A 16,587-nucleotide genomic window follows, 5' to 3' on the forward strand; every position below is an offset into this window, starting at 1 on the left:
TGAATTATTTTTGGTTAGTTAAAAATTTCATAATTTTAAATAGCTTAAGTCAAAATATCATTGTTATTTTGCAAACTTTAAATTTTAATGTATTACCTATCAAGTTGCTAATTTCAAACAACTAAATAGTTAAAAAATACTATAGAAAAGGGGATATAGTAACAACTGCATTTTGACGAATTTATTCTTCAAGTAGATGTGCACGATTTTACTAAATATTGGAGAAAGTTTTTAACTATTTTTACATGCTTGTAGTTATTAACTATTTTAAAGACTAAGGTAAATCAGGTGAATAAGCCCTTCAATGCAAGCATTGGCTCATAGAGAGCAACGATGAGGGCTAGTGCATGAAGGGAAAATCAAGTACCCTTATAGGTTACACCAATCAAAATGATGCAAAAGTAGTATGAGGCCTTCCAAAATGAAATGGATTTCTAGAATAGCTAGAGACTTCTAGAGGAGTATTGAAAAAGAAATAAAGAATTGATGAGCGGGAGTCCATTGAAGAGTTCCTTGGTGACTTCTCCCAAGACTTCCATCTAGATATGTTCAAAATGAAGCTAGATAATAGCCTCTTTCTTCTTAGATTTTTTTGTGGCCAGTTTAGGATAGTCCTTTAAGGCATACTTTTTTGCTTTATAGTATTTACAATAGATTTTACTTTCATTTTTCTTTTTATTCTTATCAACCTTCTTTGTCTAAACAATATGTGTGGGTTTGTGCTTACTAGTAGAAAATATAGTTGTTCCTCTATTTTTCTAATTAGCCACAAAAGTTTGATTTGCAACATGCATAATGGATATGTTTTGCTAAGATCCTTCTTCTTACAATAAAATAGAAACCAACTCATTAAATGTAAATATGTTTGGATTGCCATTCATCATCGAGTGAAGAGTAGATGTAAACCTTTAATAATAATCATAAAGATCATTAATAATAGTTTGTACAAGTGAAGTATCTAGCAAAATCTCATCTACAACAATCAATTGCTCCTTGAGATCTTTTTCTTTATAAAAAAATTATCCATGGAGTCACATTCATCCGTATGTTTACTCTCTAGTTGCTTACGCAAACAAGCAAAATATACCTCCTTTCTTCTCTAATACAAATGTGCAAGTATATCCCAAACAACATTTATGTTTAAATGAGCAAATGTGTGGGATTATGGCATGTTTTACAAAAAATGAAATCAAGGCACGAGCCTTTGCAAATTTGCCATCCCAAAGAATCTGCTTAGGAATAGGTGGTGGTGGTGGTGCTCTAGCATTAACTAAAGGAGATCTAGAGCCTACAACATCCTCAACAACTTGTGTTGATGTTGTTTCTAACGTAGTGCAACTTCCAAAACATCACTTAGACTTTTTCAATACCATGTACAATGTTCTAAGACCCCTTGGTAACTAGTATGTGACACATCATATAAGCCCAAAGTGGATAGTTGGTTCCATCTAACTTAGCCATGACCATTGAATATAGTTGATGCAACAGTTACCTATATGGAGAAAAATATGCACAAAACCAATCAGTGCTATGTAGCATAAAATGGATTGTTGTAAACAATTTTGCACTAAAAGATGAAATAACTTGCACAATAGTGGCAGCCACCACGGAAGCTAAAATGAGCCTAAATAAACTTAATCTAAGGTCAAAGCCCACTCTAAAACCATATACAATTTAGAATTCCAAGAATAGACTTGCACAATATTACTGATCACCACATTGAAGCTGAAATGAACGTGAATAAACTTAATCTAAGGTCAAAGCCCACTTTAAAACCAATTGTACAATTTAGAAATCCAAGAATAGACACACATAACTTGGGAAAGAAAAGGCTTGAGAGAGCAAAACTCAAAGTGTATTGAGTAGTATCAATAGAGAAGATTACAATACTAAATATTCCCTAAAGTGCATAGGTGTATACATAACTTTGAGCATATGTAGACATGATGTGAGTGCATGTTTATGTGTGAAAGGAATTGTCATACATGCGTACATACACCATGGGAGGCTACACGCGTGCACACACACACACACACACACACACACACACACACACACACACATTGAGAGAGAGAGAGAGAGAGAGAGAGAGAGAGAGAGAGAGAGAGAGAGAGAGAGAGAGAGAGAGAGAGAGAGAGAGAGAGAGAGAGAGAGAGAGAGAGAGAGAGAGAGAGAGAGAGAGAGAGAGAGAGAGAGAGAGAGAGAGCTCAACAAGGTCTTCTAGATGTTCTAGATGTGAATGATTTATTACTATAGTATATAATATTAAACATTGTAGGTTACGATAAGCTAAAAGATATCTAACAATGGGACACTAAAGGATGCATTAGTTGAAGGTTTTACAAAACCGAAGATATAAAGGGTATGCCCGATTTGTTTTTCATAAAACCTACATTTAGTATCTAAGAATTTGTGCCATACATTCATACAGTTTTAAAAAAGTGCATTTGTGCACAATTTGTTGCATGTGAAGCGTATTGCTTGTTTTAGGTTTTGAAACCAAAGGGGAAGCAATTGTGAGATATGATAGAGTGGTTACTTTCCTATGTTGTAAAAGAACCTCACTAGCTTTACAACCATAGTTAGTGAGAGCTAGTAGACAAAATCCATCCATCCATCCAACAAGAGAGGATTCAGTAGGCCCACAACAAGCACCTGTTTTCAACTCCTCTTGTTTTGCAGTAAGTGGAAATATGAAAGTGTTGTATACAATGGTAAGAAGTACTGTGTTATCGATTTATTTTAAAAAAACCCATCTCTTTGAGTCTTGTCTTGGCCAATAGGTGTCCAAAAGCAACTTTTCTTTTGTATGTAATAGTAGGAGTCCGAGCTTGGATGGTGTGAACCTTTATGTATTTCAAAAGCAACTTTGGATAGCTTTATTGTTATCATCTTAAGCACTATAATTATTATTCCTATGATAATAATATCGATGATGCTTGTGAAAAAGTATGATTCTAAAAGATTCACAATTGGCAACTTGCAAGAATATGTGTTTTGGCCATTATTAGTATTATGTTTTGTGTATGTAGTAAGATACTAAAAGATGCAGATGGTAGAGACAATTCACAGGCAGATGTATCTTTTTTATAGTTTATAGTTAATGGGGGGGATGGGATTGCCAGAGAAATGGCACGTAAGCATACAATTGGCACTCGACATAAGAGAACTTTGACAGTGCGACACTTTCAGACGTGGAAATCTGCACATACAACGGGCTCGCACAAACGCACTGTCGAAAACTCAAGAAGGCGTTCTTGATATTTCAATAGCTCTTTGCTTCTGCTTTGATCCGAACGAACAACAGTTGCAATTCTTCACGTCAGGCTCTTTCCAATCCAGCATGTGATTGTTATTCCTGTTTCAGCTGTCTGGATTCTGATCTCAGTGAACCGGGCAAAAAGACCCACAATCCCAAATACAGAACAAGGTACAGTATTTCTGGTACAGCTTGCAGAAAGAGAGAACAGAGGAGATCTGCACAGAGACATAGCCACAGCCCATCATCCGGATATGGCCGGTCTTCAGCTCAATACGCAGCCCATGAAGGGGCTTCCTTCATCCCCATCGGGTCCCTGCTTTTGGCAACACTCGACCAAAGTCCCAAGGCTGTGTGTCAGGGCAGCAGCGCCAGCACAGAATTCGAGCTCAGATGGTCCTGACCTCAGTGTCTGTGTGAATGGTTTGCATCTCCCAAACCCCTTCGTCATTGGCTCCGGTCCCCCTGGCACCAACTACACCGTGATGAAGCGTGCCTTCGATGAAGGCTGGGGTGCTGTCATTGCCAAAACAGTAAGCTGCCACATGTGTCAATCACTAAGCATCCAGATGAAGCCTTGATCCAAGAGTTCTGATTCAACTGATTTCTGAAATTTCAGGTGTCCTTGGATTCCTCCAAAGTGGTAAATGTCACTCCTCGGTATGCAAAATTATATGCATCCAATGGTCTACCCAGGGAAGTGATTGGATGGGAGAATATCGAGCTTATTAGCGACCGACCATTCGAGACCATGCTTCAGGAGATGAGGCAGCTAAAGCAGGAATATCCCGATCGCATCCTCATTGCCTCTATAATGGAGGAGTACAACAAAGATGCTTGGGAGGAGATTATTGAGCGAGTAGAAGAAACTGGAATTGTAGGGCCTATACTTCTCCATATTGAACTGATATTGTTTTTGTTCATTGCTTGTGTGGGCTTTATGTTGTCTCATGTATAGGAAGGTAGACCTCTTGTAATTTCTTCATCTTTTCTAAAGAGCCATGTGTTTAGGTCTGTTGGAGGCAAAGTTTTCCTTTTTCTCATCAGAGAGAGTAGTTAAACTTTACTTGAATGTGTTGGTTTGAGGCTGATACATTTCCTCTTCCATGGTTATTGCACTATCAATTAATGGTGTTTTTCTAATGTTTGGATGACAGGATGCACTTGAAATAAATTTCTCATGCCCTCATGGAATGCCAGAGCGTAAAATGGGGGCAGCAGTAGGACAAGATTGTGATTTGCTTCGTGAGGTCTGTGGTTGGATCAACGCAAAGGCAACTGTTCCTGTTTGGGCAAAGATGACCCCAAATATTACTGACATTACAGTGGTTTGTTGTCTTCCTTGCTTTTGTGGGTTGGAATTTCCACATTTTATAATTAAAATATCTGTTTGTACAGCATTGACATTATGGAGTTACTCAAAATGTGTAGCTATTTCATGTGTATGCATTTGTCACATGCATATGTGTGCTTCATGGGTGGGTTTTCACCCTGCTTGTGAGTTTCTGACATTGCAGTATGGTGTGCTGTAGGATTTGATTATGCTCATGTGGTGTTTGATCAGCTAGGGATTAGCTAGTAGATTATGATGAGAGTTGTGATCAACCAGTGTCTAGAGGAATGGGCCTCTTGTGGAAAAGCTTCAATACCCACCACCCATGGGATGCTCAACGTCTCCCAAACAATTAATCCTGTGGAAGAGCCAGACACAATTCTGGGTGACACATCCAAGATTTTAACCTAATGAGGTTCATTGGGGGGTAACATGGGAAAACCATTGTTTTCCTAGTGATGCTGCCCTGTAGAGGCTTGGCCTCTCTCTGTTGTTAGCAAGATGCCCCACTAATTGTTGGACAAGTGGCTTGCTCTATGACTTGGGGGTCTGAAAGTTGTGAGGAGACCCAAACTGCAGCCAGCTCTGCATCTCTTTCACCATCCTTTTAAGCCCTTGAAAATGTAGTAACATGCAGTATTGCTGATGTAAATACATGCAGTATTTCCTTGAAGAGCTTAGGTTCAAGTGTGTTGATATCCATGCAGACATAGGCAGATATCTAGATGTGCTAAAGTGGGGATAGAGATGCTGGATCTGAAGGGATATGACATCACCCTGGGTGGTTGGAGGCTTGATTGCTGTGAGAGGCAACCTCAGAAATGGGTCAAGGTGAACAATCCTCATACAATTAATCTATATAGCATTGGAATGTATGTTTTGGTTATGCTAATGCATCTGGAATTCAAACATTACAAGACTTCAAAAGAAAATAAAGACTAGATACTGTAAAATGATTACAACCACATTTGCTTTAAGTAGAGGGCAGAGTTGTGAGAAGGTTGAGAGGCAAGTTGAAGGTTGAAGATGGAGAACCCCTTTAAAGGGAGTTTATCCATCCTTTAGGGCAAAGCTCTATAACAATCAACTTGAGAGTAAAAGGAATGCAAAGTCTCTACATGAAAATAAAAAGAGCCAAATTTAGCAAGATTTGCAGGTGCAAAAAAAACCAAAAAATAGTGTGTGACTCGCAAGTTTCAACAATCATCCCTTTTTAAGATTAGCCTTTAAAACAGATTTGTGATCCTTATTTTTTGAGGAACTCCTAGAATCTAGGGATACTCCTTCAATTTAGGGATCGTCCAACATCATAGAGCTAGGGAATAGATGAATTGGGGCCATGGGATATGCTAGGATCAGTAGTAACATTGAATGGATTCCAAACACTAGAACATTTCAAAGCTTGTTATTGATAATCGCTCCATTTTTTGGAATGTTCCTAGTCTGTCCCTTGAACAGAAATATGTAGTGATTGTGTGTGTGTGTGTGTGTGTGTGCGTGCATGTCCTTGGCTAGAAATCTTTAGTGGCTGTTTTTATGTGTGCACACACACAGAGAGAGAGAGAGAGAGAGAGAGAGAGAGAGAGAGAGAGAGAGAGAGGTGTGTGCCCTTGAGGTGAGGTTCTTTGAGAATGTTTGGCAGTGAGGGGTTATGATAACCTCAATCCTTAGATAATTTGGTAGGCCTTTGCGAGTGGGCCAGGATGTGTGCATGCATGAGAGAGAGAGAGAGAGAGAGAGAGAGAGAGAGAGAGAGAGAGGTGTAGAAATGCACTACCATAGAAAACACAAAAATAGTCGTATGACAAATGCACAGATTGATAAAGACATAGTTAGGGTAACTTAGAGACAACAAACACATTGAATAATGAAGAATGAATATTGAATATTGAATAGAATACAATGCTCAATGCAGCAAACACACTATATGTAGTGACGAATATTGACCCTTGAGCTCCTATGTCTTGAGGATTGGGATAGAGGTATGAGTTGGAGAGTGTGCCACACTCTGATGAGTCCCGAAATGTAGCAAGGCAGCCTCCATATGTGTCTGGCAACAGCAAATGCAGTTGTGGATGCTGGATTAGTGTCACATGGGTAGAAGAGGGACATTAAACTGCAAACACAATGAAAATGATAACATGGCAGGTGGTCGAGGATCTAACACAGCAAACGCAGTGGTAGAAGTGAGAAATCAGTATAGGTAGCAGCAGAACGATGCAAACACAAGATGGTGGGTATCACTAGCTGTTGGCAACAATTGATTTGGGCAAGATGTAGCTCTTTGGGTGATATGCAGCAGCAAACACAAACTTTGGAGGATGGACAATAGCCACCTTGATGATCGGTAGGTAGATGATTGTTGGAAACAGTCTGGAACTGCAAGGAATGGCCGAGAAACAGATGCTTCATGGTAGAAGACAATGGTGGACAGCTTTGTTGAGCTAAAAATGCATTAGCCTGACTTAAACAGCCCCAAAACACACTTGATTAATGAATAAACCTTATTATTTTAAAAAGAAACGCGATCCTAGAGAGCTATTGTGTCCCACAAGCCAAAACCTAATTTGGGTGCCCCAAATTTTCTATAAGTAGGCGTGCAGCCCACTACTCTCCTTTAATCTCGTTTTTGTAGGTTTCAGGATCTGTATCTTTGCTGGCCACACCCTGTTCGTGGAGGACATCACGGCAAAGCTTCCCATTGCTGTTTGCTACCATGTGGCACCTGATTTTAGCCTCCATCACCCACATCCAGTTGTCACTTGCTGATCCATCACTGCCAAATTTATGTTTTGTTGCTAGGCGTTCATCTCCAGTTGTTGGCACCATCATTCAGATTGCGTTTATTGTGGCTAAGGCCTTTTGGAGTTGTTGCCATCATCCAGGTATTGTCGCCTTGACCAGATTGCATGCGTTTGATCTTCTCTCTCCTTCATGGGGTCCTCCTCACTATCGTCTACTATCTGCACTTTGTTGCCCACATCAAATTGTTTATGTTAGCCTCTTGCAGCTGTCGTCAGGTTTTCTCTCCCCTCTGCTATTTGTGTTCACTACATATTCTCTCTTGTACTACTTGTTTGTACTACATTTGGCCTCTCTGGCTGCGTTTGATATTGTCCGATATATGAAGGCTGCCTTGGTGTGTTTCGGGATATGTTCAGAGTACGACACACTCTCTACTAGCTCATAACCTTTGCCTTGATTGCAGAGATATGAGTCCATTGTATAGTGTGTTTGCTGCATGAGCATTCTATATTTAATAGTCATTCACTTCATTATTCATTGTATTCACTGTCTTTGAGTTACATGAATCCTAACTATGTTTTGTGTTTATCAGTTTGTGCTTTGTGATACTATCGGTTTTGTGTTTTTTGCGTTTAGAGCATTTCTTCACATGGTATTAGAGCTATGTACTCTTTGAGAAACCTTGGCCTTTGATTAGAAAGCTCATCTGCAGAAGCAAGAACAAGAGAAGGGTTAGATGACTTTGAGGCATTCACACTACTGCTCCAGTCTCCATAGCCAAATATGGACAAGAATGATCAGGAGTGGGCTTCCTAACTTGCTATTGCTCGATTTGATATGGGTGGAGAGCCATTGGACTACCATGGAGTCCATAGATCATATCAGCTTTTTGTGGCTGAGTATGATCTCATCCTTATGTATAGGGCTCAGCAGGAGGTTGAAGGTAAGATTGAGTTATCTCCTTTAGATTCAGTGCACAGAACTAATGATCTTGCAAGTCCTTCAGAATCTCCACCATGGACTGGCCATTTACAAGTGGAACCTAGCTCGGATTACACTCCACTTCCATAATACTTCTTTTCTTCAATGTTAGATACGAAGCTTATTACATTAGATTCTATGCTCATTGATTATGTATTTTTTGTTGGATTGGGGAATGCTTGTCAAGAAGGGACTCTTAAAAGTAACCTTTGGTTTTTGAGTAATGAGGAAGACAGGTATTTCTTTATGAACTCAAAACTAGGGAAGAAGCTGAAAATTAACTTGTAAATATTCATTCCCTTTCTTTTCCTTAAAATGATTTTATTTCTCATGGTCAATTTGGAGTAGATGCCTCTTTATCTAATGCATTTAATGGACAAAAGGAACGAACCATGTTTTCCACAACAACATCAATCACTAATTCATTTGGATTCCCATCCATCCCTCCCTCACCTTTTGCTGCACCTTCCTTTTAGCTTTCATTCAGTGCACCACATCTACCACGGCATACCACATCGGGGGGTTCTGTACATTTAGGCATATTCTTTAGGATCTCTACATACATGTTTTCAGGTGGTATACCTAGTGATGGAGGCTCGATCTTCCACACACACACATTCAGGTTATTCCGCTGGGGGTGCATCCCAAACATATTGGAGTGTGGATCGTTTGGTACTGCAGTTTGGCTATATGGCATTATCTAGTGGACCATTCGGTTATTATGTTGTGTCCTAGGTGACATTTGGATAGGGCTATTGTGTCCCAACGGCTCCACCTCCACCTTCGGTATCATATGGGCCTATGTTTGTTTCGGTACCTCTGTATCAATTGACACTCATCGGACATGAGCAACCTATTTTTGCCTATCTCTAGACTACCAGGACCTGTAGTAACCCATCCACCAAGCGATGCTCCAATGCACTTTGTAGAGGAACCATTGGAGGAAGACTCATGCGTGAACCCTTATGTATCTTATGATGAGGAGGGTAATCCCATATGATGCATGAACTTCGAACCTGACCACAATGCCCCTATGCATCATGGCTAGGAGTTCTATCAGCAGACCAACACTGATTACCTATTGTGTCCCAACTAACAAATTGGAACTCCATAGAATCTTTGAGTACTTGTCAAGTGAGCTAGCTGTCTCCACACTACCCCACCTATCCACCTTCACAGACACCTTATGGTTCTAGCTCCTCATTCACCAAGTATGCTTTTAATTAACAAGACACGTTTCAATGAGTCAAACTACACCACTTGTTCTAATTTAATGAGGCATTTCTTAGACTCTTTGAAACTAGTCTTTCTCCTCGAATAGGGTGGCAAATAACTCGATTTAGCACTAATTACAACAAACATAAAATTCACGTAAACTGAAAATGCACACTTTACCACTTTAATCTTGGACATTGGACACCCTGTTGGCTCCAAAATTGGTGCTCCTTTCGGTATTTCTTTAACTTGATTGCTAATGGAATGAGTACAAGCTAAGATTCACAATCGCCTTTGCTGTTCCAAAAGCTCTTTTGTTTTAGCAACAATTGGCAATCAATTCGGGCCAATTGCCTCTTGATTTTTTACCCAAGATTTGCAAAAATGGAACCATCAATTGCCAAACGTTGTCCCAAATTGCAATGAATGGGTTGGCATTTGAATTCCTTGACAATTTCACAAATTTCAGGTGCTGAATATAGTGTACAATGCCTTCATCAATTTGCACAGGTCCTGAGGTGGCTGTCAAATCCTAATTTTTATAAGAATTTAGGGTTTATAGTTGACTGAAATCTGATCCAAAAGGCTGAGAAATGCTGAGATTGATTGAGCACAAGATGGAGAAGGTGAGAGAATGCCAGGAGAGAGAGATTCAGGAATTCTTCGCGAGAAAGGCTTGAAATTTGATTGTTGTCTGTATTGGACAGCATTTAATGCTGTTACGTGCTGCCAAGAGGGCCCAATTTGCTGTCGCTAGCCCTTGTAAAGGCCAAAATTGCTGTTGCCTACTCCAATTTGGGTCTTCTCCTGCCCTTGGTTGCCTTAGAAGGCCCTCCAATGGTTGCGGATTAGACCAACAACCTCTCCTTTCTCTCCTTGTAGACTGAATGCACTAAATGACTCTCTCCAACCTCCAAAGACGTTCTTCAGTCTTGCATGGGCGTTTTTGCCAAGTGGTAGCCTTCTAAACCCATTTTTCAACATTATCCAGACGTTAAATTAATTTTGAGAATTAAATAATTTTAAAAATTAAATTCAGCCCTTCTGACCTTGCCCAAAATTAAATACGCCTATCCATAATTTAACTGGTTAGGCTATTTGCAACTTGAAGCGGTCCCCAATCTTTGTTAATCGTATTGTCATTAATTAATTAATTAATACTAGTCCCTAGTGTCACTACTGACACTTATTGATCTAACCACTGTCCTAGGGTCACATTTGATACCAATTGACCACCAAAACCTAGTCGGCATAACTTATTATAATTTTTACCTTTGACATCCATTGCATTCTCGGGGTCCTTGGTTGCTACCATGAAATAATTGCCATGTGCATCACATGTGCTAAATAACCTTGCACATTTGATTAATAACTTAATCAAATGTTATTAGCAAAATTAAAGCATCTCAAAATTTCACGTACTTGTGATGCTCGAACAATTGAGAAATATAAGAAAAGGATGCATCCGATGAGTTTCTAGCAGTAGTCCTAGACTATTTTCCAGTTTTAAGTTGGTTGGAAAATTTCAGCAAGTTTTGGGCATATGGCATGGTTAGACAACAATGGCCAATGTTGTGATTGTGATACCTTATGGAAGTTCTAGTGCAGTATACTTTTGCTTTGGCACATTGTAGTGCAATCAAGGACAATTGTAGAAATTTCAAGGGGAAGGTTTGTCATGAGGACATGAAATTTTTGAGATGCTTTGCTCTTGCTAGTAACATTTGATTAATTTAATAATCAAATATGCAATGTTGTAAGGCACATGTGATGCACATGGTAGTTATTTCATGGTAATAGGCCAAGGACTCCGAGGAAAGAGTGGGTGTCAAAGGCAAGAGGTGTGACAAGTTATGCCAATTGGGTTTTGGATGTTAGTTGGTGTTAGTTTTGGCTCTAGGACAGATAATTGGTCATTAAGTGTTAGTGGTGACGCTAGGGACTAGGCATTAATTAATTAAGTAATACTAGTTTAAGGATCAATTAAGGCTAGGGACCAGGGGTTGCAAATGGCCTAGACAATCAAATCGTGGATGGGTACATTTAATTTTGGGCGGGGTCAGAAGGGCTGATTAATTTTCAGACTTAATTAATTGGTTGGAAATGGGATTAGAAGGTTGCAACTTAGCAAAATGCCCATGCAATAGGGGAGAAGGCTGTTTGGGGCTGGGAGAGACTCATTTAGTTGGATCAGGTTGAGAAAGAAAGAGAGAGAGAGAGAGAGAGAGAGAGAGAGGGAGAGAGGGTAGTACAGATCAGTTCCCTCATTAGAATTCAGCCATTGGAGGTAGGCGACAATGATTGGACCCTTAGGAGGTAGATGACACCAATATTTTTCTCTCCAAGGGTTAGTGATTGCATTTTTTGGGCTCCAGGCAGCAGGCAATTGTATTTATTGCAGGCTGGAGCAAGCAACAAGCAGATTGGCAGGCTCTCTCGTGAAGAAAATTTGTTCTCTTTCTCATCTTAGAATTCTCTCACCTTCTCTAGCTTGTCCTTTGAGTATCTCAGGATTTCTCAGCCAATTAAAGGAGTTCTCAGTTAGATTTGGTGGGTAGCAGTCAGAATTCGGTTGTAAACCCTAATTCTTTGTAGAAATTAGGGTTTAGCAATCACCTTGGGATCGTCGTACACTGAAATTAGTCGTTGAAATTCAAGGAATTATCAAAGATTTCAGATGCTAGCCCATTCCACTTGATTTGGGGCATTATTTGGCTATTTTGTGGTTCCATTTGTATAGGTCTTGGGTGAAGATTAAAGGGCAATTGGCTCAAATTGTTTGTTGATTGGTTGTGATAGCACGGAGCTTTTGGATCAGTGGAGGAGATTGTGAAATCTGAGTTGTACTCCATCCAATAGCAATACAAATTAAAGAAACACCACAAGGGGTGCCAGTTTTTAGGCCAAGAGGGTGTCCAGTGTCCAAGACTATTATGGTAATGTGTGCATTTCAGTTTATGTTCGTTTCTTAATTGCTGTAATTAAGTGCTTGAGTCAATCCATACACTCTGAGATACCATTTTGGGGCAGATTATAAGGGGTAGTGAGCTCTCTTTTTATCCCTTTGTTGTCACAAAAGGCCTTAAAGGCTTTGACACATAATCCCCACCATTGTTAGAGTGAAGACCCTTTGATGTCATGCTGGTCATATGTTTAGCATGTGCTAGGAATTTTTTAAACTTATTCAAAGCCTCATCTTTACAACGGATCAAATAAACCCATACTTTGCGTGTGGCATCATTAACCAAAGTGAGAAAATATTTATTTTTCCCTAGAGATAACCCTGGCATCTCACATACATTTGAATGTACCAACTAGGGTGAAGATTTTAATGAAAGAGACTTTTTATGTGATGTTTGAGCATGCTTGCCAAAAATACAATGATCATGATGATTAAAATCAACATATCTCAAACACAGCAAATAACCCAAATAAGAAAGCACTTTCATTCTAGTTTGACTCATGTACCCCAATCGGCTATGCCACAAAGACACACTTGGCAGCTCGGTTATGGGGACAACACGATTATGCACACTAGATACATGTAATGGATACATAGTATCACTTTTAGCGCCTTTAGCAACAATCCTAGAGCCCTTACATATCTTCCATTTGCTATCCCCAAAAGTGGTATGATAGCCTTCATCATCTAGTTGCCTTGGGCATCGATAATAGGGGAGAAGCTCTTTGGAGGCTTCTTTAGCCACACATGAATTGTAAAGCTCATCATTGTTACTTCAAAGGTGATGCATATGCTAGACAACAAAATGGGGGACAGAAAAGGTCATTGTTTATCCCGGAGTTACCTGGACTTTGGAACTGGCTCTCTGAAGAGAAGGTGATTTCAAAATGAAAGCTAATATGGCCTGAATAACACGAGTTCTGGAAATTAGATTAGGATGGTGTAGAAGTTGGACACCTATTTTTTAGGGGGATTCTCCAAGAGCGTGGCTTTCCAAAAAGGATTGTTTTAAACATGAGACTTAAAATTCTGTAGTGCTTTTTGGAAGGCATTATTATACGGGCTCGGTACCAAGCTGCCCATTTCGATAACTTCTTATCTGCACACAAATGGGCAGACAGAGAACTTTGAACAAGCCGTTGGTTGAGCATGCTTCTACCATTGCCTTTTGACAGTTGTTTCTACAGAGAATTGAAGACTTCAAATTGCAATTATGTGGTGGAATCACTAGATCCCTGGATGTCTTTTGACGGTTGTTTCTACAGAGAATCTGAGACATCAAATTACAATTATGTGGCAGAATCAGTAGATCATGGATCTGGATCATTCAGATACTGATAGTCTCACTTTCAGAATATATTTAATTGTAACAGCTTGCAGTAATATCTTGAAACTTCCATGTATATATTTTCAAGCCATAGAATTCTGCAAGAATCATTAGACCTTGGCTCTTTCTAAATATTATTCTCGTAAGAATATCTAGAACAACTTGAAAGGAATTGCAAAACTTTCCTCAAAATAGATGGCTGCTTGTCAAAATAATAAATTGGACGTTATAGAACTTCCTTTATTGAATGGTAGTTAATTGTAGACTGTAGTCTAGTTTCCAAAGGCCATTGTTCTTTTTGGCTCCTGCAAATTGGCTGCTTATTTATGATTGGACTGGGCCACTTGCAAAACACTGACCGTTGGCGTTTGAATATATCAGCCAGCCAGAGTTTCGCTGGAGGAGGGATGTGAAGGTGTTTCTGCCATCAACACAATCATGAGTGTCATGGGCATCAACTTGGATACTTTGCGGCCTGAACCATCTGTTGAAGGGTATTACAAGCTTATGCAGTGCCTGTCCTCTCACATATACCAGCAAGTTACTGATGTGTTGGCATCTATTGGATGTGTGTAGATATTCAACTCCTGGTGGTTATTCATCTAAAGCAGTCCGCCCCATTGCCTTAGCAAAAGTGATGTCGATTGCCCAGATGATGAAGAAAGAGTTCAGTGGCAAAGATATCTCTCTTTCTGGCATCGGTGGTGTGGAGACAGGAAGTAATGCTGCTGAATTTTTGTTATTGGGAGCTCAAACAGTGCAGGTATGTGTTGATTTTTAACTTTAGTTCTAAAATTTAATCGTAATCATCTGCATAGGAGTGTATCATATACAAGGGATTTTGGGCTGGAGGGGGAGCCGCAGAAAAAAAGAAAATGAAGGGAAAAGTTTTTTTCTGGTTTTAAGGGGGTTGTTGGGTGATGGGGGTGGGGTGGTTGCGTGGAGGCCTTTAACATGTGTCTATAACTGAACATACGCCATGTGATTCTGCAGGTTTGCACAGGTGTCATGCTGCATGGGTATGGCCATGTGAAGCAGTTGTGCTCTGAGTTGAAGGCCTTTATGGAGAGGCATAATTTCAAAACTATTGAAGACTTCCGCGGGTAATGTGATTATATTAGTTGTATTGCAGGTCACTAGCACTTTGAAAAGAAACTTATGTCCGGCTTGACACAAACTTTTTTCAGGGCTTCCTTGGAATACTTCACCACACACACGGATCTTGTGCATCGGCAACAAGAAGCAATTCAAAAGAAAAAAGCAGTTCGTCTCGGTTTGGCATCAGACATGGACTGGACAGGAGATGCATTTGTGAACCAGACAGAGACAATGGTGTCAAACAAGTAGAGCAATTTGTGAGTATAATTCTAGATGCTGCTGTCCTGTGTAACAGTCTCAGACAAGTCAACAGGGGACAGGGGTAAACTTCGTAGCAATTCTGGTGTCCCTGGTGGTAGGTTCATAACCACCTCAGCTCTCTGAGCAATAGAAAGATGGAATAATATCAAAAAACACAATTAATTTATCCACTCTTGTAGCAGGTCCAATGTGCTCTCCAAGTAAAAGGCCAGAAATGTGACAGGACTTGGAATTCATAAATGAACTTTGTTGCATATTGTTTGTCTTGCCAGATAATAGGAAGCCCTCAAATTATCTAATCATAGTTGGAGAGTTTGGCATTTGGTTTTCTTTGCAAGTAGTTTCCAACAGTCAGCAGTTTTGAATGTTGTGGGATTGTCACAAGAGTTGTGTAGTATTATTGAATCAGTGCTGCATAGAACCTGTTTCATATAGGATCGAAGCATATAAAATATACACGTTTATTGACCAACTTCAATTGAAGGCAAAAAGTTTGAGTCCCCTGAGTTACATGAAGAGGCTTAGCTTGCAATATGGAGGATAAATAATCAGGCAGCAAAACTTTTTAATACAAAGGAAACTTTATGAAATATCCCATTTCAGAAACTCTTGGTTGTAATGATGGAGGTACTTGGCATTTTCTTACATGGAACCATTCATTAGTGCTTTTCCCGAGTTTGTACAACTTGCAAAATCTTTGTTATTCATTTACTCATTCCCACACAGCCTTTTGTAGAATAAAGTAGTCATCATCATGGTCATCCCCATCATGATCACGATCATCATGATTATGCCACTGTTGCTTGTTGGAATAGAAAGTGTTCAAATGGCTTGTAATGAATGGCACTTCTTTATGAAAACCTTAAGGGCTACATATCACCAAGAAAACTAGGAGTCATCAAGCTTACAATTATAAGAATTAACGCCATAGTGATTTGCAGTCAGCATAATACTTTTGTTGGGGGAAACTTAAATTTATTGCTTGATGGTTTCGGTGTTGAGGCGACTTGCACCTACTTTGGTTTTTCTTTTTTTATAGCTAGAAATTCAATTCTTTTTAGTTTGACATGCACATGGGTGGGTATCATGTACCCTTTAGACACATGGGTAGGCAACATAGGCATACATGGGTGTCATGTGCTCTCTTTCTTGTTAGAAAAGCATAGCTATTCATGGTTAGGTTAGCTATTTTGACGTTGACATGGAAATGGCATTGACTTTCACAATCTAATGTCAGATAGCTGATTCACCATGAGACCTTTTGTCCTCTTACTCTATCAATACAAGTTCATTAGTCCTCCAAAAGAAAGTCTCTCTCTACTAGTTTCCTACATGTTAGCAAGCACCATATCATAGGTTAAAGTTGAAGCTTGGTCATTATGAGAATGTTGCTTTCACCTAGGCAA

The 16,587-nt window shown here is 39.6% G+C and overlaps 1 protein-coding gene across 1 annotated transcript; it reads left to right on the forward strand.

The window, feature by feature from the left end:
* Positions 1-3,291: 3,291 nt before the first annotated feature.
* On the forward strand, positions 3,292-15,505 carry LOC148024851 (dihydropyrimidine dehydrogenase (NADP(+)), chloroplastic-like). The gene is made up of 7 exons (XM_087694513.1): positions 3,292-3,792; positions 3,879-4,136; positions 4,417-4,587; positions 14,204-14,316; positions 14,399-14,585; positions 14,816-14,925; positions 15,010-15,505. The coding sequence occupies exons 1-7, from the start codon at positions 3,514-3,516 to the stop codon at positions 15,167-15,169; spliced, it is 1,278 nt and encodes a 425-aa protein (XP_087550639.1). The 5' UTR covers positions 3,292-3,513; the 3' UTR covers positions 15,170-15,505.
* Positions 15,506-16,587: the final 1,082 nt, after the last annotated feature.

Source organism: Lygodium microphyllum, chromosome 15 (genome assembly GCF_053477565.2).
Source record: "Lygodium microphyllum isolate KBCC chromosome 15, Lygodium_microphyllum_v1.1.10, whole genome shotgun sequence".
Classification (NCBI taxonomy): Eukaryota; Viridiplantae; Streptophyta; class Polypodiopsida; order Schizaeales; family Lygodiaceae; genus Lygodium; species Lygodium microphyllum.